Genomic DNA, 24,501 nt, shown 5'->3' with positions numbered 1-24,501 from the left:
ACAGATGCTGAACACAAATCTAACTCTCCAAAGCCAGGGCTGACACTCCAGAAGATACAGATGGTCTGGTGGTAGCAGAGGCTGACACCCAAAAATGAGGTCTGAATTATTTTTCTCTTGTATTTGGCCTCCTTGGACTGGAAGATGGAAGGCTTCTCTTTAAGTGGACCAGACCCAATTAGTCCATCCTCCAATCCCTGCATTCATAGTTCTGATTTCATGCAGTAGAAACTGTATGTATTTCCTGATGCATTACAATAATTAACAAGCCCCATGCCCAGATGGGGCATTACTGCCGTTCTCTGTCAGCATAGCCAGCTGCATCTCCCTTTGCTCCATGGTTTCTTCTCCCACATTGCTAGACTTGAGCTATACGATCTTAAGCCTTAGTGCTTCACAGAAGTCCTTTCACACAGTTCATTTCCAAAACTTACTTGTCTAGAAGTATTTGTCCATTTTCCCCTTCCTAGCCCCTTACCTCACCAAGTGCCAAGTCCTTGGCAATCCAATATTCACAAATCAGGCTTCAAAGCCTCAATTCTGAATCGTCTTGACTTGGGTAGTGACAAGAAGGGGCAGGGATCCCCAAACGCATTGCTCTGCGCTTCTGTAGGAAGGAGCAGATGGCCAACTTCCAGATGGTCGACAACCTCATCTCACCGATTTCAACATCTGTATCCTGAATTACATCTCAGAGGATGGTCCTGAGACAGACTGCAGGTCACTGCCCACAGCTCCTGGCTACGCGGCTTATCCACAAGCCAAAGCATTTTGCAAGATGCAGAGTGACAAGCCTGAAAAAAGGTTAATACTAACTAAAGTTTGTAGCAGGGCACTGCTGAAAAGAAGTTCAAAAGGAGATGGTTAAGGAGACATCCATCTTAAATATGTGTATTTTCAGCGTTATCTCAAATCAGACTCTTTCTCCCCAGCCATGAGCATCCCTTGCTTTCCACATGGCATCCTGCAAACAAGGAAACTCCTCAGTGTTGGCCATTTGTACTTACCAGGAATTAAGATGTCAACCATGAAAACATAACCAACCCCGATGGTTTTGATTTCAGGTCACCCCACAGCTGAAAAAGGGCTTGTTTTTCATCTTCCAGATCAAAAGTCTGCAACAGCATGTAAACATGCTCACAATCAGGTTTGATCCCACTTAAAACACGATAAACTTCCCAAGGCTTAGTGAAACAGTGGTCAACCAATTTTAGCTTGAAGTAGCCACAGAATAATTTATGAGATTTGTGTACCACCTAAGCCTAATTTTAACCCAACCAGGAACTATATAATTTCTTCTTAGGAGCTTAATTCAACTTGTCTTTGGGGCAGTTAAAAAAACCCCTTAAATCTACTAGCAGGAAGGTAACAAAACAGTAAGGAGCTGGCATGGATTAATGATTTCATCGATTTTATAGCATATATTCTTCTCCAGGTTATTAAATAAATTCAGAAATTAAAATGTTACCGCTTACACTCAGTGCATCATCTCCTCAAGAAGACTATTTCCAGACATTAAAAAGAAAAGTGCATTATACAATAGGAAAAGTGAGTACACCGCATTTCAAAATCCATTAAAATAAAAAATTCTGGTTACAGGCGCAACAATCTGCCTAATTAGTTTTTCCTAATTAGCAGGATACTCTAACCTCCTTAATAAGACTTCTGTGGACAGAATGTTCCATATTGGTTATCCATCTGAGGAAAAAGCTAAACAAATACTTCTTGAAGTACAGCTAATAGAACAAGCGTGGTTGGGCTTCATGGTCAGAAGGCTGCTCTGGCACATTAATACTGCCAATCTGCAAAAGCACAGAATATTCTACCTTAAATATACCACCATTCACGCTATAAACCCTTCCATATCTTATAAATAAAATTAAAGATATTACAGGCGAGAGTTAATGAAGTTACGGTTTTTAATTCCACAGCATGTGCTGGGAGGGGGAGAAAAAAAAAGCCAAAGAGAAAAAAACCCAAACCTACCAACAAACATATATATATGGATCAAACTAAACTGTGGGAAAGTGAGGTGAAGAGATAATGGGAAGGCAAATACCACAGCCATGCTGTGACAGCCCAGAGTGTGGCTGCATGTGTAGTTGTTTTCCTCCAGTGCCAAGCATTTGCTAGGTAGACGCAGCTTTTGTACCTTCCTCTTCATGATTCAGAGTCTTAGTACATACCTAGCAATGAATAGGTAATGATATTATCTCCAAGTCCCATCTTACCCAATAAGAAACCCTAAATTCTCATTATTATTGTATATTGACTGTGCAATTCACAGACTACCAGTCAAGAGAAACGCAGAGCCCCAGCAACGTCTGTGGTCAGAGGCAGATGCTTGAGATAAAGAAAATTCAGACCCCTGTTTTCTTAGGAGTTTGCAGAGCAGCTGCTGAGCTTCATCTTAACAGCTGAACTCTCCTTTATACTGCTTAAAAAATGCAGGAAGCACACAAGTACCTCCAGCTCTCCCCTTCTGCCACCAATTCATTCACCCCTCTCACTCAGACATACGTACTCAACCCACGCTCTGAACACATTGGTCTCATCACCCAGCAAGGGACCTCTTGAAGGCACAGGAATACTATTACCCCCTCCACTTTTTTTCCAATCAAGTATCTAAGATTACTTAAAAGCCATCTGCAAAATATAAGACAAGTGCCCAGTAATGACAGGAGGCCCAGAGACAGCAGAAATACGGGTTTCAAACATGTCCAAACCCCCGAGACCCCATGCAACCCTGTGTCAGTGACCCTTCATACAACTGTTAAATGCTGGGAATTAGTATCTTCCAAGTTCAGATGCCCACTTTTTCAGACTGAATGTGTACCCCACTGATCATAACAGTACAGCACATTAAAATCTATATTCTTTTTTTTCTGTATTGCTATGCAAATAATATATATGAGTATTTTTCATTCTATTTGCACCAGGATGAGTATTAATTCATTGCAAGACCGCTCTCCAGGTTCCCTGATCCACGTTTAAAAAAAGAAAAAAAAGAGGAAGAAAAGCTAGGTTTTATTATTTCACCATGTAATTTTGAATAATTACATTAGACTCTGGTTTACTCATTCTGAAACTCCTCTCTACCACCTCTGCCTAGAGAGCTTCCATTGTCTTGGGCAAGAATCTGAGATCTGGGTTTACAGTACTTCAGACCTGAATGCTTCAACAGCCACAGAAAACACTAAGGTCTGATTCCAGACTAGCTTGGGGCCACATGAGCCTTTGCAAGGCTGGCATTAAACCTCAGTCACCATCTGTTCAACTGAGTAGATGGTAACACAACAGGAGAGAGGTATGGGGACTCTGTAACCAAGTCATCTACCTCATAGGTCTCTTGACCAGTATCTTGAAGACATCATGTAAAGCGATTGTTAAACACAATGGTCAACTGACCCCAGACAACTGAACTTCTCTCCCAATTAGGATGCTCAGGTTTTGTGAAAGTAATGGAGAGAAGAGGCAAAACCAGCAGGGTCAGCTGGCAGGACTCGTATGACGCAAGGGCAGGTATGAAGCTCCTGGGGTAACAGTCAGATACACCAAGAGATGGCAATTCTGGGCTAACTCAAGTTACTCCCAAAACACCTACCCAAGGTGCTTTGATACCACACAGGTAAGACTTGTGGATGCAACAATAATTCAGAACCAACTTTAGTCTAGGATGAGGATACCATAATGAAGTAATTTAAAGGATAATGGAAAAAAAAAACCCTAACCACCCAAACAAGAAAAAGGTCAGTCTACTACTGAAGACCAAAACACTAAAATTTGCCAAATGTACCAAAATAGGCTCATTTGTAGAGGAACCCTGCAATCTATATAATCAAACCTTCACCCCCCTCTCCACCCATTAACCTCCAGCATGAGCCTCAGCCTGTGTCAAGGTAAGCTGGACATCCTTAAAGGACAACAGGTCAGGTGCACAAGTTCCTTTTTTTGTCAGTGGCTACAAGGCAAGCAGGTCTGGCATAGTAAACAGCATGATGTAGAGTACTTCAGTACTTCAGCATCCAATTTGGCCTCATCTACAATTTATTACAGTACAGTGATAGCAAGAGAAATTCTCCTTCTAAGCTAATTTAGGAATAATTTCATTCTAAAAAAATAAATTTTTAAAAATAACTTCATTGTTATAATTTCCCCTGCAATTCATCTCCTCTTCTTGCACAGTTTTAGTGTCTTTAGCACTACTTCTCCAAATAAAAATAGAAGATTTTTAGCTCTTATGATTTTAATAGAGGCGATTACCAGGAAATTTCTGCACACACCCCTTTTAAAATAATTCTATTCTGCAGGGTTCAGCCACAGAGATGTTGCTCTGCATGATAACTGCTCTGTGTTTCATGAGTTACAACTATTCTGACACCAGTAGGAAATGCATTTTGCTCACAAAAGCCAAAGGCTCCGTCAAACCTGCAGCAATCCGTGGAACAGGAGGGGAAAAAAAATGCCTGCAAACTAACTGCTACTAGATAATGGTCCCATCTATCATTCTTAAATTCCATCTTTAATTAAAAAATGGGATATCCTCTTACATAAATAAAAAATTGCAGATGTTCTCAAATTACTCTTCCTATTTTTTTTAATTCTTCCATACATAACATACACAGGATGATACACATTTAAAAATTTCCTCATGTTATGATGTAATAAGTACTTCCACAATGAGTTTTCCACAGACACACATCTTCATTAAATGCAAAATGTTTTATGCTAAGAAATATTATCACTCAGAGAAAATAATCCTATCACCCTTAGAGAAAGGACAAGTTAACCAAAGTCATAGTAGGAATTCCACTTTGCTACCACAAAAGAGAAAGTTGAAATAAATTCTCCATTGTTTTGCTTATAATTTTCACCTTTTATAAAAAGCATTTAATAAAGCATTAGTTTAAAAAAAAAAGGAGTTAAATCAGGTAAAATTGGTGTGAGGGAAACAACAGGCCCACTCTAGATAGAATATCCCTCATAGTGCTTATTGATGTTACTACTATTAGTAATTCTTCCAGTGATTCTTGTGATAAAAGAAAATCACACAGCACAGCAACAAGCCAAAATAGAAATTAAGAGAGATAAACCAACAGAATGATGAACAAGTCGAGAAGGATATAAACAATTAAAGAAAAGAGGTGCTCTGAAATGGAAGCATTATTTAAAATGACTGTGTCCACTGGACCAGCAGAGTATATGTACAGGAGGGAGGGAGGAAAAAAGACAGGGATAAAGGACAAAGGCAAGAAAGGGAAAATACTGTCTAAGGGAATAAGGAGACTGCAAAAATCTTCATTATAGATTTATTTTTTTTAAAACAAAAAGCCTTTCAGTTGCTTTCTATTTATCAAAGATACTCAAATGAACAGGCATCATTTACATAGAATCTCAGGATTTACTTTCTATTTTTGAAGGGAGGGTAAATTAATCATCATAATGCTTCCAAGTATACCAATAACAGGTATTGCTCCCAAGATACTTGGGCCAAGTAGTATAAGAGGAGGAGGAAATAAAGTGATCAGACTGCAGTTTGGGGAGTCCATATTAAATTAAAGGCATTTCATCGCACCATAATTTGGCAGATAGACTGGAATCAAACTACAGCCCAGGTGTATGTTAGAGAGGAAAAAGAGATCACAAGCTACAAAATCATGTATTTTATGGGTCAGTTTATGGTGCCATTTCAGTTGGTGAACATTTAGGAAGAGATTCTCATAACCATCCTCACCTCACGTGTCCCAGCTCTCACCAGGGCAGCTGTCCAGGATTATGAGCTGGATTCTTCCAGATGAAACTAAGCCAGGTGCTGATGGCCACTTGGTCCTTAAAAACCAACTACACCTAATTCTTCAGAAAAATCCCTAAAGTAAGGTTCTGTGTGGACGTTGGACCAGAAGCACCATTTCCCACTATCTCCTCTCCACATCTTTACCAGGACACACTAGCAGGGACACCTCTCTTGATAGTCATATGCATGTTACAACTCTGTGTACAGTTGTAATCCCAGAAGAACCAAAGAAAGAAAACCAGAACACAAGACCTCTGGGTACATTTTCTACAGTGACAATGGGACCTTCAAAACCCACACTGAGCCTCATGGATACCCACCAGAGATGCAAAGAGCCCACGGCTGGTGTGAAAAACCATCTGTAGAAATACTGCTTCCAGTTTGGACCAGACAAGCACATCAAAGAAAGCCCCTACCCACTGGTCACAGCAGCCTTAGTCAGTGGAGGCAAGGTAAGAAGTAACAGCAATTAGTGATAAGCAGAGGTAACCAAAGATACCCAAAGTCTTGATCTATTGTAGACTGCCAACAAAGATGTCCCCAACAACCTCAACCAAGACCTGCTGAATTTAACAGAAAGTCAAACTCTAATTCATTTAAAATAAATAAAAGCAAAACCAAACCAAACCAAACTATTTTGCTAAAAACACTTTACATAACATAAATTTGATTCTAACATAAATTTTCTTCATTACATTCCAACTCTGAAAATCCAGTCAAGCTGTGAGTCCACACTAAGCAAGGTAGTTATAAATAACACTGGGATATAAAGCTATAAATCCAAACCATGTGCAGAGCAAGTATCTGACAAAATTTGTATTTAACTTCTTAGGTGGAAATAAAAAATAAAAAAGAAACACTGAAATTGAGAAAAAGCAGCATGGGGAAGGGAAAGAAAAAAAACCCCAAACAACAGGATTTTACTCTATTAGACAAACTGAAAGCTTTGTTTCTTCCTTTCCCTTTGGAAGATCAAATTAGTGTTATGAACTAGAATGACAATGAATTGTAGAAAGTATCATGTTCTTTATAATACAGTACTGTGTGTTTTGTTATTTGAAAATAGAAATGTAATCCATAACTAATCTAAAAATAAATTATAGACACAGCAACCATTTAAAAGGACAGATAAAATACTCATTAAAATCCTAAGTGTAGAAATACTGAATCATAATGCACAATTTCATTACATTTTACTGCCAGCAATGTAAATATCAATTCTCCAGGTGATTCATAAAATTCATTTTAAAAAGAAAAATAAGGATTTCACCCAGCACTCGAGAACATAAAGGAAAACACATGCTAGGGTTTGAAACACCAGACTGTTCTTTCCTTGTCTCATCAGAATATTTTTTTTTCTGGAATTTGAGCAAATCTTTTACACATCAAATGGACAACTGCCATTTCACATTAGCACTTTCTATAGATCACCCAGCAGTCCCAACCAGCATCCTTCCCTGGTCCTGCACCTCTCCTTACGTTGTGTTCATCCTTCCCTTCTATTTTGGTATCACACATATCTACTTTAACTCACTTCAAAGGAAGGAAGCTGCATTTAAATTCATCTAAAACCTCTTTTAATGATCCAAAATATGAAATTACCTAAGAATGGGGCCATAGTTAAAATAAAATAAAATAAATTGGGGGGGGGGGGGGGGGGGAGAAGCATGTTGGGGAAATTAGACTAAAGTTTTTGGAGGGAAGCGTGCATGTGGGGGTTTCCACACAAAAACATAAAGAAAACCTGTCACTTTTAAAACGAATAGCTACCATCTGCCAGCATTTTATCTGAGGCAAAGTTGATTAATGCAAAGTGAATGTTTAAGATCACATTGCTGTCTGGATGAATAAATTTCAGGTAGTTTACGTAGGAAATTATTCGTCCTGTTTCTTAAAAGAGGTTTGGTTTGGGGAGGGGTTCTTATTTAATTCCTTCCTCCCTCCCCATCCCCCCACCCCCCAAGTTTTTACACAGCCAGACATAAGAATATAAGCATTTGCTCTTAAATCGCTGCACAGTACGAGGACTCTGAGCGCCAGGACATTGTTTCTGCTCCCTGGAAGCAAGGTAATTAATCTGCCCGACAAAGGAGGTCCCAGTCCCACCTCCTTCGCCGGCTTCATGAAAACTTTCAGCCAGCCTCTCTCCATCAGGCTCAAAAATAAATTTTAGCAGTCTAATTGTGAGCAGAGAAGCCACAGCAGTGCCATCACCCTCAATAGGAAACAATTCTGCCCTCAGATCATCTTTTTTTCCTGGATTTTTTTTTTTTTTTATTACTTATTTACTTTAATTTACACTCTCTTCCCAATTAAACAAATTGTAAACATTTTTCTTTTGTTACCTTAAAAAAAAAGCATTGCTTTATAGTGGTGTTCTGATAAAAGTCTTTCCCAAATCCCCTCTCACACACTCTTTTCTTTAGAAGTTTACTTCCAAGGCTAACGTTTTCAGAAGAAGCTTTTCAGAAACAGATTTTGGCCGCTATTAACCTAAAATCACACAAACCCCAGTTTTACATTCCCACGTTACGTACTCCCAGCATCAGATGGTCTCCAAGTCCTCCCTCATCAGAGAGAATTTCACACCAGTTATTCAGGCTGGGACACCCTCTATTATCCGGGGCTACAGAAGTGGAGGGCATCATCTGTGATAAGTGGTGGAGCTTCATGCCGTTCCATATGGACGTATATTCTCTTTGCTTACACTTTAAGCTGGCTGGACACCAGCCAGCTTTGGTCAGAAGTCACCAAGTTGTTTTAGCTCAGTACATGGTTGCCTGTGTCTCGTATCTCAGGAGGGTTTATTAGTTTAGGCTCAGCGCGGCGCTAGGACGGCCATCTGGCCCCCGGTGCGATGCGAGCGCCCAACCAGCTAGTGCAAAGCGTGGGCAGGGCGAACGTGTGTGAGTTTGCACGAGCCCATGTGAACCAACCTTGGCCAACTCAACCCATTTGTTTAACAAAAAAATAAAATAAAATTTAAAAAAAAAAATTTAAAATACAAGTAAGTTTAACAGTAATGAAACTAAAGAAGTAATGGCCCTTAACTCAGCTAGGGAGCATAAAAGAGGAGCACGGGACTAAGCAGCATCTCCTGTACCCTGCCCTTTCTGTGTGTTTTGCCCCTTTAAATGAAGGATTTCTTATTCTTGGATTGGACATCACTACAGCAAGATGTAGAGATGAAGTAAGGCTAGTAAGAAGCTAGTTATTTGTACTCAATGTGGTCCACAGTAATGAGCAAGTTACACCCCTGTGGTACTTTTAATCAAAGATTAGAGCTGAACCCTGTCTTTAGTGGAACACCAGCTATTGTATTTAGTCACCTTACTACTTCTTGCCTTTGTATCAACTAATCAGAGCCCAAAGGACAACTCACCAATCTCTTCCCCAGGATTAGGTTCCACTCCATCTTCCCCAAAACACATCAACACTTCTTAACTTTGCACTGAGCAACACAAACAGTGTGAAACTAAGAGCAGCTCTGGACAGAACACTATTCAGTAATGCCAAGAGGGTGAGCGACAGCGCATCTTCAAACATAACCAAGTTGAGCAACAAAAGCAAAATACACACTCTTAGTCATCAACACCAAAAATGAGATTCAAATTTTGTTCACCCATATAAAGAAGCAAACATCATAAAATACACCCCAGAAAAATAACATCAGGTAAACTTTCTATTGTTTTTAATTTGCAGGTACATGGTTATCATTAAAGTAGTACTAGACTATTTACTTATCTCTGACCTGAGTGGTACTGCGTCTAGATGCTGGGAAGGCCACTAACACAGGGAAAATTATTCCACTTCCTACAAAGACTACATAAAGATACGCTTCCCATATTTGATGTAAAGTTGTTAAACACAGGAACGTTCCCAGCACAAATGGGTGTCTATGTATCCAGCTGAAATTGGCCCTGCCTTGCTTGGACACACGTCTACAAGCATCTGCCCCAGCACATCTATTACTTGCAGGTATTTTTTTGGAAATGATTCTAGCTGAAGGATGCTTACCCATGCAAGCTGTGTTATGTTCTCAGCAGGACCCTTCCTACTGTACTGCTCACTGGAATAAAAATTCACAGGATCGTGGTTTTTAAGAGGATATTTAGGCAACTCCATCAGTTAGTAAAGAATTCACTCTACAGCCATGCAAACTTTATGAGTCCCCTCCAATTCAATGTATTCGATGATTCTATGATTTTCTCCTTATAGAACAGAAGGAAAGGATCAGAAACAATCCTAAATTTAGCAGACTTAACAGGTTATTAAAAAACCCCTCACTTTTACATCATACACTCTTGTAATATCCCCTATACTGCCAAACAACACACCCTCAGGTGTTGGTTTTTTTCAGAAATCTATTAATTGCAAACAATGATTTGTTTTCTCTTTTTTAAAACACAAAAAGCACAGAGTTTGTCTTTAAAATATAGTTGTCAAATATCAAGGGGTATATATATGCTAACATTTACCCTAGGGGTATTTTGGGGCTAGAGTTTGTTACAAATAAAATCTTTATTCATATGAACAGCTACCTGGGGGGCAGTACTGAATGTTACACATAATATTTATATATATATATATATATATTTAAAATAATCTAGCAGTGCTATTAAAGCGAACTGGAAGCTACACTGCATTGAGCCTCTCTGTTTTGTGGGTCTAAGTTTTATATTATTAGCTAGGAGGGGAAAAAAAAGGCTAAAAACCCCTCTTTTGTTACATGCTTTCTAGAGTTACCAAATAGTCACTATGTGCTTATGAACAACAACTTCAGACAAGATCAGACATCTACATTTATCACTGAGTTTAAGCTGTCTGAAGCAAGTTGGGAGACAAAGCAGACAACGCGGCGGCTCCACAGACTGCCAGCAGCCCGAGGAGGCCATGGCTTGCCGCTGGACCTTCCTAATTTACAGAATGAAGATGATAATATTCCATCAACTGCTTAACAAAACCTCTGTAGCCGTTGAAAAAGTTGTCTAGAGAAAGCAGACAGTAATAGTGGGCTTTCTGAGTACATTTCCAACGCTGTGATTTGGAAATTGCCACCACAAGGATGAAACTCCTTCTGTCCAATTAAGGGAAAATCACTATCATCTCTGTAGAGCAATTAAGAAAGCTCTTAAAAATACTCAGTTCTGGGGCTGGTGGACATCAATGTATTAGTCCATTTCAAGTTTACTAGCTATGCATGCCACATTAAAAAACACTCCTGATGACCTTCCACATTGGAGGGACACACTGCACGCCTGACCTTCCACATTTATGATGGTTTCTGTCCTTCAAGGAGACAAACAAAGACATAAGCTGGTTTGATGACACACTGCACCATGAAGCCCTGAAAGCAGAAAAGCAGTATTTTTCTAGACAAATGCAAGAACTAGTGTAGGCCTATGTGGTGTTACAGATAAAACATTAATTGTGTGGTACCTTCCATAATAGGTTCTTTACTGAGAGGGTGGACGGGTGCTGGAACAGGCTCCCTAGGGAAATGGTCACAGCATCGAGCTTGGCTGAGGTCAAGTAGCGTCTGGATGATGTCCTCAGTCTCATGCTCTGACTTGGCTGGTCCTGCGTGGAGCCAGGAGTTGGACTTGATGGTCCTCACAGGTCCCTTCCTACTCAGGAGGCTCTAAGATTCTATGATAATAGCTACATGTGTTCCCCTTGAAGGGTGAGGGTATATTTTCCCTGAGATGATTCCGGGTAAATCTCATTGTTGCACAAGAACATCCTTCTGTTGCACACCAAGTTCACAGAAGTACCACTAGATGCCCTGCCCATCGTCAAGTTTTACGACTCACTCAAGGGTCTATGTGTCTATTCTCCAGTTAAAGTATTTGCAGGTTCATCACAAACTCTTTGGTCGCTGCAGAGCATCTGGATTTAACATCTACAACTCTGCACTCTACACTCTGCTTCAAAAGCACTTTTCAAACCTGTTCCTTAACTCACTGAGCATCACTTGAAAGCTAACAAACCTGCTTCCTTCCCATAACCAGCTTATATGTACAGGAGTGCAGAGCTTTTAAAACCTAAGCATGCTACTAGATGTATAGCAACACCAGACTTCCCAGCTCCAGTGTGGCTTCTCAGACATACCAACACCTTGAAGTAGAGTACAGTTTGAAAATAAAAGTGTAGCAATGCAGAACATAGTTCCTGAAGATGTTTGCACTTGAAATATTTGTGAGTTTCCTGTATTATTAAACACCCAAACAGAAACAAGGTATTTTGGGAATGTCACTTTTATGAAAATCACTCATAAAGGAAAATTTGCATTCTATGGATGACATCAATAGTGTAAATAATGCAAATTTGGTGCTCCCCACAACCTCACAAGAAGTTTGAAGCATTTAAACGTGTAATTCAAAACACACACTCTCACCAGTTTACAACGAGAGTTTTGTCTCAGCAAACTGCTACCTGGGAAGCAGATCTTTAGTGGTTACTAGCAAACTTTTAATAAAAGAATCAGTGTTAATTTGAATCAATTTTTTTTTCTAATAGGAGAGCGTAGTCAGCCTCCTCAGGTCATAGGCTGATGCACTTATACTTTCAATTTAATAAATTATCTGAAACGTTCAGTTACAAAACAAACATTAAAAATGTGAGGGCGAAGTAGAAGGTACCTCTAACCAGTTTTCCTTTCACCAGTCACATCAGCCCTTCTTAAAATTTCATCCTGCCTGTGAGGGTAAGGTACATCCTTTTCATCCTTTTTTTTTTTTTGTTGTTTTAAATATTGCATCTCAATGAACTTTGACTATTTGATCCCATCCGATCCAACCCAACAGCAACAGCAAAGGGAAAGCTTTCCACTCTTTAAGATGCTCCACTGGTTAGATCAGACCTATTTGCTGTCAGTGAAGGTTATATTTGCGCATAAGTCTATGACAGATTGCAAGTTTATTAACTTCAAGTGAGTTTTCAAGCTGCTGGGTTGAGGTTTTTTGTTGGGCTGTTATTTGGGGGGGGGTGATTTGGGTTTTTTTGCCGTCATTCCCTCCCCCTTCCCCCAAGACAAGGGGTTACTTGACAAATTGGAGCTAAGTTATCTTAGGTCAATGTAACTGTAAGTTAAACTAATGAAGTGTATGTCTATGAGTGATGTCTGATTAGTTTAATACAGTTAGTGCTGGACAGCTTGGGCTGCTGACCTTGAAGGAACACAGATAACATTGCGATGCGTTGGAGGATGTGGTTGTGATACAAGACAAATTTACATAACAGTTTGTCATATACACTCCTCCAAAACAAAATCGTTGCAAAAGGAAAGCAATAGGGAACCAACACTAAATGCCTCGCACGAGACAAACCAGGGGAAATTAATTATAACATTTGGCTTGGGATGGGAGCTTATTTTAAATGCAAGCCAGAAGCAAGCACAGGAAAGGTGTGTGTTCATATAGTATGCATTCCAAATCGGATTAGGCACTGTGTTGGGTAGCGCTGTTCAAGCACAGCCTTCTACAGCACAAGATCTGCTCTTGAAAAATCATATTCCTTCCCCAGCTGACTATGTCTGCTTGCTCCTGGTAACAAACACCAGACCCAATTCCGACCTGTAAGTAGCTAGAGCATCTTTTAGCTGTGCTCAAAGTCCTGCTGAAGTTCATTCTGTGGCTGAAAAGCAGCTGCCTGTGCTAAACATCCCTGTGCATGAACTGTGTCTCTCAGTGAAGGTGCAAAGTCAGCCCAGTGCTCATTTACTACCCACGCTGTGATGCTCAGCTGCATGCCCTGAGCAGAGCACGCACCTCACCACACAACATGTCACTGCTCAATCCAATCATCTTACCACATCTCAACTGATCAGGTAGGCCAAGCAAAAAAAAAAAAATCGCTGGGTTTAAAGACAGCTTGGCTCTGGAGTGACTGATTCTCACTACATGATAGCTATCAGTTGACCTAAATAGTCTGCTTTTATCAGTCCAGGTTCTAGCTGATAGAAATTTGCCACTTACATAAATGCCTAATTGACATCCACAGTTGCTGGCACGTTATGGAACCGGACCATCGTTAAGATAAAACTGCTCCCTTAACCCTCCCAGTCAGCCTGAGCAGCACACTCTGATAAATCAGACTTGCTAACAGAGCCATTGGAGGGCAAGCTTGCAAGTCTTTCCATCTGTGCCATCTTTCAACCTAATCTGTGACACACAGTTTAAGCCTTTCAATATAGCTGGATTCTCTCAATAATTTTAAAATCAGATGTACAGCTACACACGTACGTGGACAGGCATCCACAGACGTGCACTCTCAGAGACCCTCAAGGAGTAGTGATGCAAGAAAACAACAGTCTAGGAAACTCCAAAACATGGCAATAAAGTTCCCATTTGCACCCCAAGAAGTCAACTCAAGATGAATTCGCATTGTCCGTTGCAAGTCTCCATTTGCACACACGTAACTGAAAATTCAGCTCAAGAGATGTGGTTGAAGGCCTCTCTGTAATCAGAGCTTGGAAAGTATTCAGCTCCAGGGTTACCTGTAATCAGCACTTGTTGGCACCGTCTGCATGAAATGAAGAGCAGCAGTCCGTGCCTTCCAATGCCACTTCTTGGCAGGGAGTGTACAGAGGACACAGTCTTCTCGTAGCTCCTCCTGGAGAAGGTCCATCAGCTGTTTGTGGGAGCCACCATAGAAGGCTTCAATGAGAAGAACGCTCATTTTCCAAGTACTTCAGACCACTTGGCTCCTGAAAATGACAACAGAGAAATAGTTTCCTTTAGAAATACATCTTTTATTTAAGAAAATTATATTGGGAAAAAAACAGAAACATACTGCAAGGCCTTACAGCACCTTCACCTTCCCCATCAAATTAATCCCTTGTGTTGTATCAATGAGTTTACTTCAGAAAAGGCTACTTCACAATTACGACAACAAAAATATCACACCTACTAGTTTCAACCATTAAAAGATACTGTTTCTAATTTTTAAAATGGATCAAAATGTCCCAGACTAACAAAAATATACTGTATTTTGAATGTATTGGTTCAGTTTCAATCAGATACTTAAAAGCAGCTTTATTTTACACACTCACTCAAACACATATGCTTCTTCCATAGGTTAGGAAGCACTTTATTCATTTCCACATAGGTTTCTCCCCCTTTTCCTGGTGGTAGATAAACCTGAAGGACAATTCAAACACACTTCAGCCCCAAAGGTGTTTATTACAGTAATTTGGGTAAGCAACTTAAAAGCCAGACAGCAGCCCGGGGAGATGCAGTCTAAGCATCCTGCATCTCTGGGAGCTGGGATCACCACCTGAGCACCATGGTCAGACCCTACAGAGGATACGATGGGGATTTTGGGGGTTGGTTTGTTGGTTTGGGTGTATTGCATGCTCCAAAATGGCTGGAAGAGAACAGTATCACAGGCTTAAGGAAGCTCTCAGATGAGAAGCCACAGAGCTGCTCACAAACAGGATGCAAAACACGCTGCCCAAAGTGAAGGGGAAGATGAAAACCCTGTGACTATTGCTCATCCCTTTCATGAGTCATAGACTTGGGGTCCTGAAAAGCCGCTTTTCAGATGCTTTGAGCAAATACTTTGCACACAAAAGCTGAAAACAGAACTCTTGAAAGGGATCCACCATCCACAGCTGCCCCTCTGATGCCTTCCTTCTCAAGATGCCCTAACAAGGCGGCAGTCCCCATTAAACTCATCAGCTCAGGCTTCACGTTCGATGCTGTACGTTGTAAGACCCTACATCCATTTCCTGACCTGTAATTTCTAGTGGTTTCAGGCTGTAATCCTTATCTTATCAAAGCCTTTGGTGACAAGAAATGGGAATAAAAGAGACTTACACACTCTCCAGGAAGCATCAGTCATCATCTCTACCTTGAAATTTATTTAAACCAAGTTCAGGTTAAAACAAACTGTAATCAGGGGGTAGAAAACAAAGAAAAAACCCTTTTAAGTGCATTGTAGCTATCAAAAGATCAACTAGGCAGCAATAAAAAAATCCAAAAACTGAATAAATTCAATTGGAAGGCAAAACATAAGAAACCTCTAGATAGCTTTGAGTCATTGACCCATCCCAGAGCCAGATGCAACAGTGAAGTCTATCTCCAGGGTCACAGCAAGAGAAGTATTCTGTGCTCTGATTTACTTGCCCTAATCCAGCCTGGATTCGGGTTATAATTTGTTCTATCATTTATTTCCCTATATTGTTTCAAATATATATTTTTTGACAAATATTTTCCTTTCAAAGGAAAAACAACAGCCTCCTGGAAGCAAAAGACTTCATACTTTGGAGCTTGTTCCTTTTCAGGTAGCAAAAGAGATTCTGATCTCTTTTCCACTGACCTAATTTAAAAAAAAAAAAAAAACCAACAAAAAAACCCTTTAAAAATATAATAAAAAAAAAAAAGTCACACTTTTGAGATCACTGACGTTTTCTGAATTTACAATGATGTAACCGAAATCATACCCTGCACTCCAAAGCCCTTTCGGAGCCTGCAGGGTAATAACTGCTATAAAAACACAAGCTGTGTTTTAGAATCTGCACTATTCACCTAAAGAACAATTTGCAATTAATCACGCCACGCTTGTCATCAAATGTCACCAAAAAAATTTAACTCCAAGGAGTACAGGGAAGCGTTTTTGCAAATTCTACCCCCTCCCCAAAAAAAAACCCCAACACAGAGTATGTGGAAAAATTGGTAAATGCCACCCAGCCCATCACTCAGGGAGAAGGAACTGCAGTTCATTTACAAATCATTAGTGGTATCAGTAATAAAGTAATCCGCTCATGAAATATCTGATCAGAAGGCACTTCAGCAGACTAGTTCTGAAACCGGGTTTATCACTAGGTTTAGCTGAATAGGCAATGTGCTCTTTGGGTGAATTTTGCAACAGTTTTCACTGTACGTCCCTCCCGGGGATGGAGAATGACTGTACGTGCTGATGGTAAGAGCCTCTCTCAGTTCTCAGGTTCCTCCTTGCTTAAAGATCCTGACACGTAGGTCCTTCTGCATTTATCCCACCTTTTGATCTATTAATTTGGCAGGACAAGGGGGAATGGATTGAAGGAAGGTTTGTATTAGATATTAGGGGGAAGTTCTTTGCATAGAGAATGGTGAGGGGCTGGAACAGGCCACCCAGAGAGGTGGTGGACGTCCCATCCCTGGAGGTGTTCAAGGCCAGGTTGGCTGGGGCCCTGGGTAACCTTGTGTAGCTCCAGGCCTGGAGGTTGGTGGCCCTGCCTGTGGCAGGGGGGTTGGAGCTCTATGGTCCTTGGGGTCCCTTCCAACCCATCCCATTCTATGATTCTATGAATTAAAAACCGCATTATGCAAACATTACACAAACACTGCCAAACAATAAACTCCCTCTGGCTATTTGTATTGGGGAACTGAGTTGCAAATCCTGATCCATCACAGAGTGAGCATTAGGAGGCTCTTGTAACTCCTCACAATAATACCCACAGACCCTCACAGCGGCAGGGCACAGGGGTGAAAAGAGGCAATGACACATTTTTCAGAGATGATATGAAGCTGGAAGGCTTCCTTAAAGAAAAAAAAACCTCCCAATCCTCCAAAATTTAGGGAGCACTCACTAAAATCCCCACTGGTGCTTGAAGGATTCCAGTCTCATATATTCATACATTTCCAGGGCGACACATCAGGTTCAATTTAGACCAAAACCTGTTCTATAAAGCACGGTGTGAGGCATAGTTTGTTCTTGTTTTGTTGGGGTTGGGTTTTTTTTGTTGTTTTTTTTTTTCTTTTTACAAGATGCTACTTAAATATGAAACTGCTAAAGAATAAGGGCAGCGTAATATATGTCATGTTGGCTTCAGGGATTGACTAAGCTGGAGCAATGAAAAAGTCAATAAATCTTCTGTTTTAAGAGAGATACACGCTGATAAGGCAACGGAAATTCTATTATATACAACTAATAATTTCTTGTATTTAAAATGGCACAGAGGAGGTAGGACGCAGTCACTTACCTCGTATTTCACCCACATGACTTCCAGTTTTGTTCACATTTAAAAAAAAAGAATAAAAAATAACATCTATTATTTTTGCTTTATTTCCCTTGACCTAGCCAAGTTAAGGTAAATATGTACCATATACTCCTCAGAGGTCTTGAAAAGACAGAGCTGATAAATGGCCTGAGAACATTCACCGTATCTGATGGAATGCAATCCTCAATTAAATATAAATCACTCCAGGTATTCTTTTCCCCATTTCAAAGAAAACAACAAATATTAGAAAAACAGAACCGTTTCCCCTTTCTCATTACAGCGCTTCCTCTCTGGAGCCAGCAATCCTGGGTGTTCCTCCAACGGCTCAAGCCCTGGACGCAGGGCCACAGCATCCTCTGCTTTGAAAACCTGCTACTCTGCCTAGACACACGATAGAAGAAACTCTCTGAAATCAGAAAACCCTCCCAAAGTGGTAACAGTGGCAGAAACACCATGACTAATACAGAGGTCTGCTGAAGTACCGAGAAATTGGGGTGGGTAAGGAGGTGCTGTCTCAAAGCCAGCATCTCGGAGTGACGTTCATCCAGGACTTTTTGTCGTCTGCTTCAGAGCACGGTGAGCATGTTGTGAGAAAATGGCAAGTGACAGAGTCCCTAGATCGGCCCCTGCCCAATAATTTTCCTTTAAAAGAAATTCCAAGTACTATAGAGAGTAATAAATAAATATTTACTTTAACAGCACGGAAGAATTAACTGTTCAACTAGCCACAGAAACCATAGCTGCTTTCTAACCTCTAGCTGAACGCCAACTAAGGTATTTTTGTTAACCGACCTAGGTAGACAAAACTCATCATTTTCCATGATTTATTGACGAGCACACATTCACTTGGCCTTATAAACAGAAGTGTGGTTTCACAAACATCAGCATAGCTTGCATCAGAAAGCCATAATTAGCTCCGTTCCTTGACGTATTCAGACAACACAAATTACAGATCATGTTTAAATATCTGTCCAACAAAATAGTTGAGCAACAATCCAAAACCAAAGGAATAATTGTTAATATATTCCATAGGTAGAGAGATGCTATTAGTTACAGGAAATAAGGTATATGGTTTCAGTAATGATTGTTTTAACGGTCACAGTCCCACACGTATGAGAAATTTATTCCACCACCATATCCAGAGCACACGTGGTTCAGTATCTTACAAATCAAGTGACTACAAAACCCATCAGGTAAGCATTGTGGACACAAACATGCTCATAACCTTTGATGATTTCAGATAAACACACCGTTAACACGGGCAAAAACTTTTCCACCTTCTACATCATGATAAAATGGGATTTTCCAAAGGACTACAACAGGGTCTTTACCTTTCCTCCCGCCCCGTCTCCCCTCCCAAGCCCCACAACGTGCACCCAAAGTGGTGTGCAGCATGCACACACACACAAACCTAGAATGAAAGAGCCTGAGTTCCCCTCCCACTCACGACAGTGACTCACCAAAACCCCAGAGCTTATACCTTAAAACACAATCACATCTTAATATTTGACCAAAACTTAACTCGTGTTGAGATCACCCAAAAGTACCGTCTCTAAGGTTTGTCATTACTAAACCATGTTAGTGCACAAAGCGAGAATGCTGCTTATCTTTTACATAAATCAACTGGAAAAAACAAAAAAATTCTCCACATCTTTTGAGAATGTGGTGAACCAGAATCAATCACCTTTATTTGAACGTCTGCATCAGCACTAATATTAATTTACCGGTGGCACCTATAAACCACAGTCTACCCCATCCACGCAATCCGAGAGCTGCAAGCACCTACAAGCTGCCAAAAACTAGTATTACCTGTGGGCATCCTCCACCACAACCAGTATGGATTGCACTGCCTGCTTGCTGTTCAACTCAACATGAAAATAGCTTGGGTTTTACCATGCTTACCATCTAGGGATGTGTTTGCAAAGACCGCCTCTGTTACACTGACAACCCAATCCCAACCGGAAAGAAAACTGGGAGGAAATGGCAGAAGCACTGATGGCCTCAAGCAAGGATTCCCCCAACTGGGAATGCTGCCTCAAAATCCCTCATAGTGTATGGCTTTAATGATGCTTACCTGAAGTATTTGCTTAAGGGACTGCTATGTTATTCTTCACAGAATCATAGGGGTTGGAAAGAACCTCAAGAGATCGAGTCCAAACCCCTGCCAAAGCAGGGTCCCTAGGACAGACCACACAGGTCAGCGTCCAGACAGGGCTGGAATCTCTCCAGAGAAGACGACTCCACAGCCCCCTGGGCAGCCTGTCCCAGGGCTCCATCACCCTCACCATGAAGATGTTCTTCCACATATTGGTGCAGAACTTCCTGTGCTCCAACTTGAAGCCATTGACCCTTGTCCTGTCCTCACAGACCACTGTCAAGAGGCTGGCCATTTGCCCCTGTGTCCCACAGTTGAGATATTTATAACCATTGATCAGATCCCCTCTTAGTCTTCTTTTCTCCAGGCTGAACAGCCCCAGCTCACTCAGCCTTTCCTCGTAGGGGAGATGCTCCAGGCCCTTAATCATCTTTGCAGCCCTCAGCTGGACTCTTTCCAGGAGATCCCTGTCTTTTTTATACCAGGGAGCCCAGAACTGGACACAATAAATTCTTCCATGGACTATTTTAAGATTACTGTAAATGCAGACATACTGAAAAATCAGCTGCTTGAAAATACGCTTTTAAACATGCAAATATTAATATTTTTTTTCAGTTTCAGAATGACATTCCTCAAAGCAGCATCCATCCCAGATGGGTAAGAAGCACAGCGGTGCTTGAGATGGTGCAATCAGAACTGCAAATGATCAAAATTTAAAGATGTTGATTTGATCTTAACTAAAAGAATTAAAAAAAAAAAAACCTAAACCATGAAGATCACCTTGTTCAGTTCTTACATCTGGGCTTCCAACCCTGAAGTGCAAGAGCAGGAATTGAGAGTTGCAGTTTAAGGGTGTCCCGTGGCTGTTAATCCAGGGACACCCTGACACAAGAGATTGTAATAGCTCCTTTTGGAGTTTACACATTTAGAGGGTAACATGCTGTAAAATCAGTACATTATCCCTGTAAGTAAACAATATCACTATAAATCCTTATGAAATAGTTGTTAATGCACACTCAGAGTATGCATTTTAAAACTCAGAATTTCAATTGTTTTATTACTTTATCTATGCAGAGGCACTAATGGCATTCATCATTGTTTGCTGTAAATTAAATTTGGGGTTTTTTTTCAGCAATAATAAAAAAAATTAAAAATTACTCCTTAGAATTTCCTTTTCCCCTTCTTCCCTGACAGCTTACAACTGCGATAAATACTTTGCATCTCTACTTCTAGCCATCCTCAATCACCATCTTTGAAGATCTTAATCTATATTGAATAAATTATTGCAATTTTTTCTTTTCCAGTGGAGAAAAACACCTGAGGGTCATCATGTTAATGGTTGGCACTCAAAGGCACACACAGTCACGGTACCTGGGTGGGGAGCACAGCACTCAAAGGATACTCTCAGGGAAATTTCACTGACCGATCTCCTGATCCCTGGCATGCTGTGAGCAGGAATTACAACACACCACTCCGTTTAAGTGTCTGCCTGACCTCTGAAGGGGTGCACATGGGATTAAGTACTACTCAGAACATGTTTGCAAAGACATTAAACACCCCGTAGAGTATTTTTTGTGAGCTCAGATGAAGAAAGGTAAAGTATGAGTTTCTCATATTTAATTAGGAGGAAGCTTTCTTCATTTCTAAGCCAAAAGAGAAGGGGAAAAGACAAAGAAGAGGTGTGATGGAGAACCAGAGGCCATGATCTGCCAGGAAAAAGACTACAGCCTCCACTACCTATGGCCACTGAACTGAATTACTCTTCCATGGTGTCTGTTCCTCTGCTCCCTTCATTCGTGGCCCTCACAGATTTACAGATGTTAACACAAGATCTTAAACAGCCCATTTGCTTCACCAAAAGTTCCAACATTATTTTGGGTTGCTTTTCACCCAGTAACAGACTAGGGCGGGGGTTGAAGAAAAATTAGTACAGATCTAATACAAGTGTATAACCTGAAATGCAAGGCTAGCAATTGTATTTGATAGAAAATTAGTTATTCTGATTTAACAGTTAATTATAAGCTCCCATTTGCCATGTAATTCAAAAGCCGGGAATAATAACTTACTTTAACAGACTGCTAATGCTGTTTAATGGTATGTTGGTTTTATGCACCTTATTTGGACTGTGTTTACAGTGCTTGGAGGCTCGAGACAGTTTACAAGACTCATCTTCTCCGGTCCTGTACCTATCACTATAAATTTGGTAATATTGATGACCTTGAAAGCTTACATTAGGTTTAAATAGATGAACGATACTTGATTTAGAGTATCTCCGAGTGGATAGGGAGCTAATAGGTGTGGTAATGGGAGATGTAGCACTATTTTTAAACTTGACAGGAGACATATTAGTTGCTAGCTCCCTATTATAGAAAAAGCACCAGTCTGGTAATAATGGGCTGGCATTTTGAAATTCCTCCGATTTATTAGGAATAGGATGAGAAATGCATTCCACACACTCTGGCCAGTTTCTGTATGGAAAGGTAAGCATTACAACCTGCATTCATATATCCAGTTTAAGAATATATATATATACACACACACTCTTTAAAAAATGATTTGTAAATATTTTAATTCATTTTATGTGGAAGACTTACCCTATAGTTTGTATTAAAAGCAAAACACTTATTAGAAGCCATCATTAATTGTTCTGTGAGACAACAGAATCACCCTACATCAACAAGTCGGCTTGTTTTCTACAGCAAATTTAAAGTAGTAAAACCTTCAATGATGAATAGCGATTCATTCTAGTGTCACAGAGGTTTGGGATTTAACACTTAAAACACTTCTCTTGTAGACAAGCTGGAATTGCAAGCGTTAATTTAAACATTAATTTAAACATTACGCTTGGTAGCCTGGGAAGTTTGGCAGCAACTTTTGAGTGGGCACAAGCCAGATTTATTTTACAGGCAGAAACTATCCATTTGAATATGTGATGAAAGGATCTGCATCTTCAGTCACACCTTGAGTCAACAAAAAGGATGGGATGAGATCTACTGTCAAACCGAGCTCAACTGTGAAAGCAGGGAGGAGTCCCACAGGGAAGAGTATTACAGAGGGACAAAAACATGAACTCCACAACACACATGGGTAGGGCTTCTTCAAAATAGAATTCACTCATGATGTAAAATGGACTTCAAAAGGGGTGGCAAGTGCATCTGCCACGTTACTCACCCAAAGATCCGTGGCACAAGTCATTTAGAACGATAATTGCAAGGATTTTGTCAAGCTACAAAACCCTTCAGCAAGTGAAAAGAATAAATCACCAGGTTTTCGTTTGTTTATAAGCAGCAGCACTACATCCCTATAGCAGTCTGGATATGACAGTCGTGTGACTCATAAAGGAACTTCAAGGTTTCAAAGTTACACGCACAGAAAAGTCCTGAATTTTAACTACTAGTACTATTTTAAGTACTAGAATTCAACAGATGAAATAGTTTTTGGTGTCAGTTGTCCAACTTTTGCCTTCTCAGGAGCGACCTCTCTTTCAGAAAACACTCAGAAGCTCTCAGACTCAATACTAACCACCACATAACATTGAACAAGGCCTTCAAATGGTGCTAAACGTATTTTTCCATCTTATTTTCAACTTGACATGCAGAAGATAGGTTATCCACATCAATTTATAAATCTAGCTCAGTGAGAGTGGTCGATGTGATTTAGTGGTGCAGCAACACGTTTCCTGTAAGCCACTTTCCCTAAAACGTTTTGGCTCTGCTCTCTGAAAGGGCTGTAGCAACAGAATAGGGGCAGAACAGTTTCTGGCAGCACACTACAAGTGTTCCCCAACATCTTTGCTGACCCAAGGATAGCAAATCTAACGACCTTCACCAGCAGCTTCCACTCTGCTGTCCACAGAAGTTGCAAAATACTTCCAAGGATCTCCTTAAATTCATTTTATTTCATAAGTATGAGAAAGTTAAGGAGTCTATCTCCTCCACTGGGAAGTATCTATGGATACATACATCACAAAGCTGGAAAACACTGACAGGAGTTGAAGATGTTTGTTATCAGTCAATTGACATGATTTCAGGATTTTCTCTGTTGTGGATTTTTTTTCCCCATGAATAAAAGCAATTCCATTCTTGTTTGGAAGGTTATTTTGGTTATTTTGTAAACAAGTTGAGGTTTTGAGCTGATGTTTTAAAAACAGATACTGCAAAAAGAATAAATATTAACATCTGAGGGAGACCCTATCACATACAAGACAAGCTTGGCCCTTTCTAGCACCGCCACAGATAAAAGCAAGGCAAGGACGTGCACTGAGGACATCAAGATGCAAATTTTTTCCTTGAAGATTATCAGATGACTGGTATTAGAAAAGCACCATTAAAATCATTACCATCAGAAAAAACATGCCTTAAAAGCTTTGCTTTTGTTGCACACAACGAAATCTGGCTACAGCACACGACCTGCATTCTAGTCTTTAATGAAAACAGTTAAAAACAGTTCACTTTTTTAATTTTACTGCATTATAAATCATTAAGACATCAGCAAAACTCAACACTTCAGCTTCAGTGTTACTTAAGAATCAGTTCTCTGCCTACCTAAAAAAAAAGAGTTTGATTCAACTGGCCGTGCTCATAAAACTTTCCTCCTAAAATCTGAAAAGCCTTATCAAAATCAAACATC

At 40.2% G+C, this 24,501-nt stretch overlaps 1 protein-coding gene across 7 annotated transcripts in view; it reads right to left on the bottom strand.

The window, feature by feature from the left end:
• GTDC1 (glycosyltransferase like domain containing 1) overlaps nt 1-14,473 on the bottom strand; it is a gene marked incomplete at its 5' end in the record, with an annotated part of 128,366 nt that extends 113,893 nt beyond the window's left edge. For all 7 annotated transcript variants that reach the window (XM_084264681.1, XM_084264682.1, XM_084264685.1 and 4 more), the window contains one exon: nt 14,292-14,473. In XM_084264681.1, the coding sequence (XP_084120807.1) occupies nt 14,292-14,473 (182 nt within the window). The remainder of the gene's footprint in view (nt 1-14,291) is intronic.
• Between the last annotated feature and the right edge of the window lie 10,028 nt (nt 14,474-24,501).

This window comes from Gallinula chloropus, assembly GCF_964237585.1.
Source record: "Gallinula chloropus genome assembly, chromosome: 5".
Lineage (NCBI taxonomy): Eukaryota > Metazoa > Chordata > Aves > Gruiformes > Rallidae > Gallinula > Gallinula chloropus.
The sequence above is the reverse complement of the archived record's forward strand: the minus strand, read 5'-3'. Positions and strand labels throughout refer to the sequence as shown.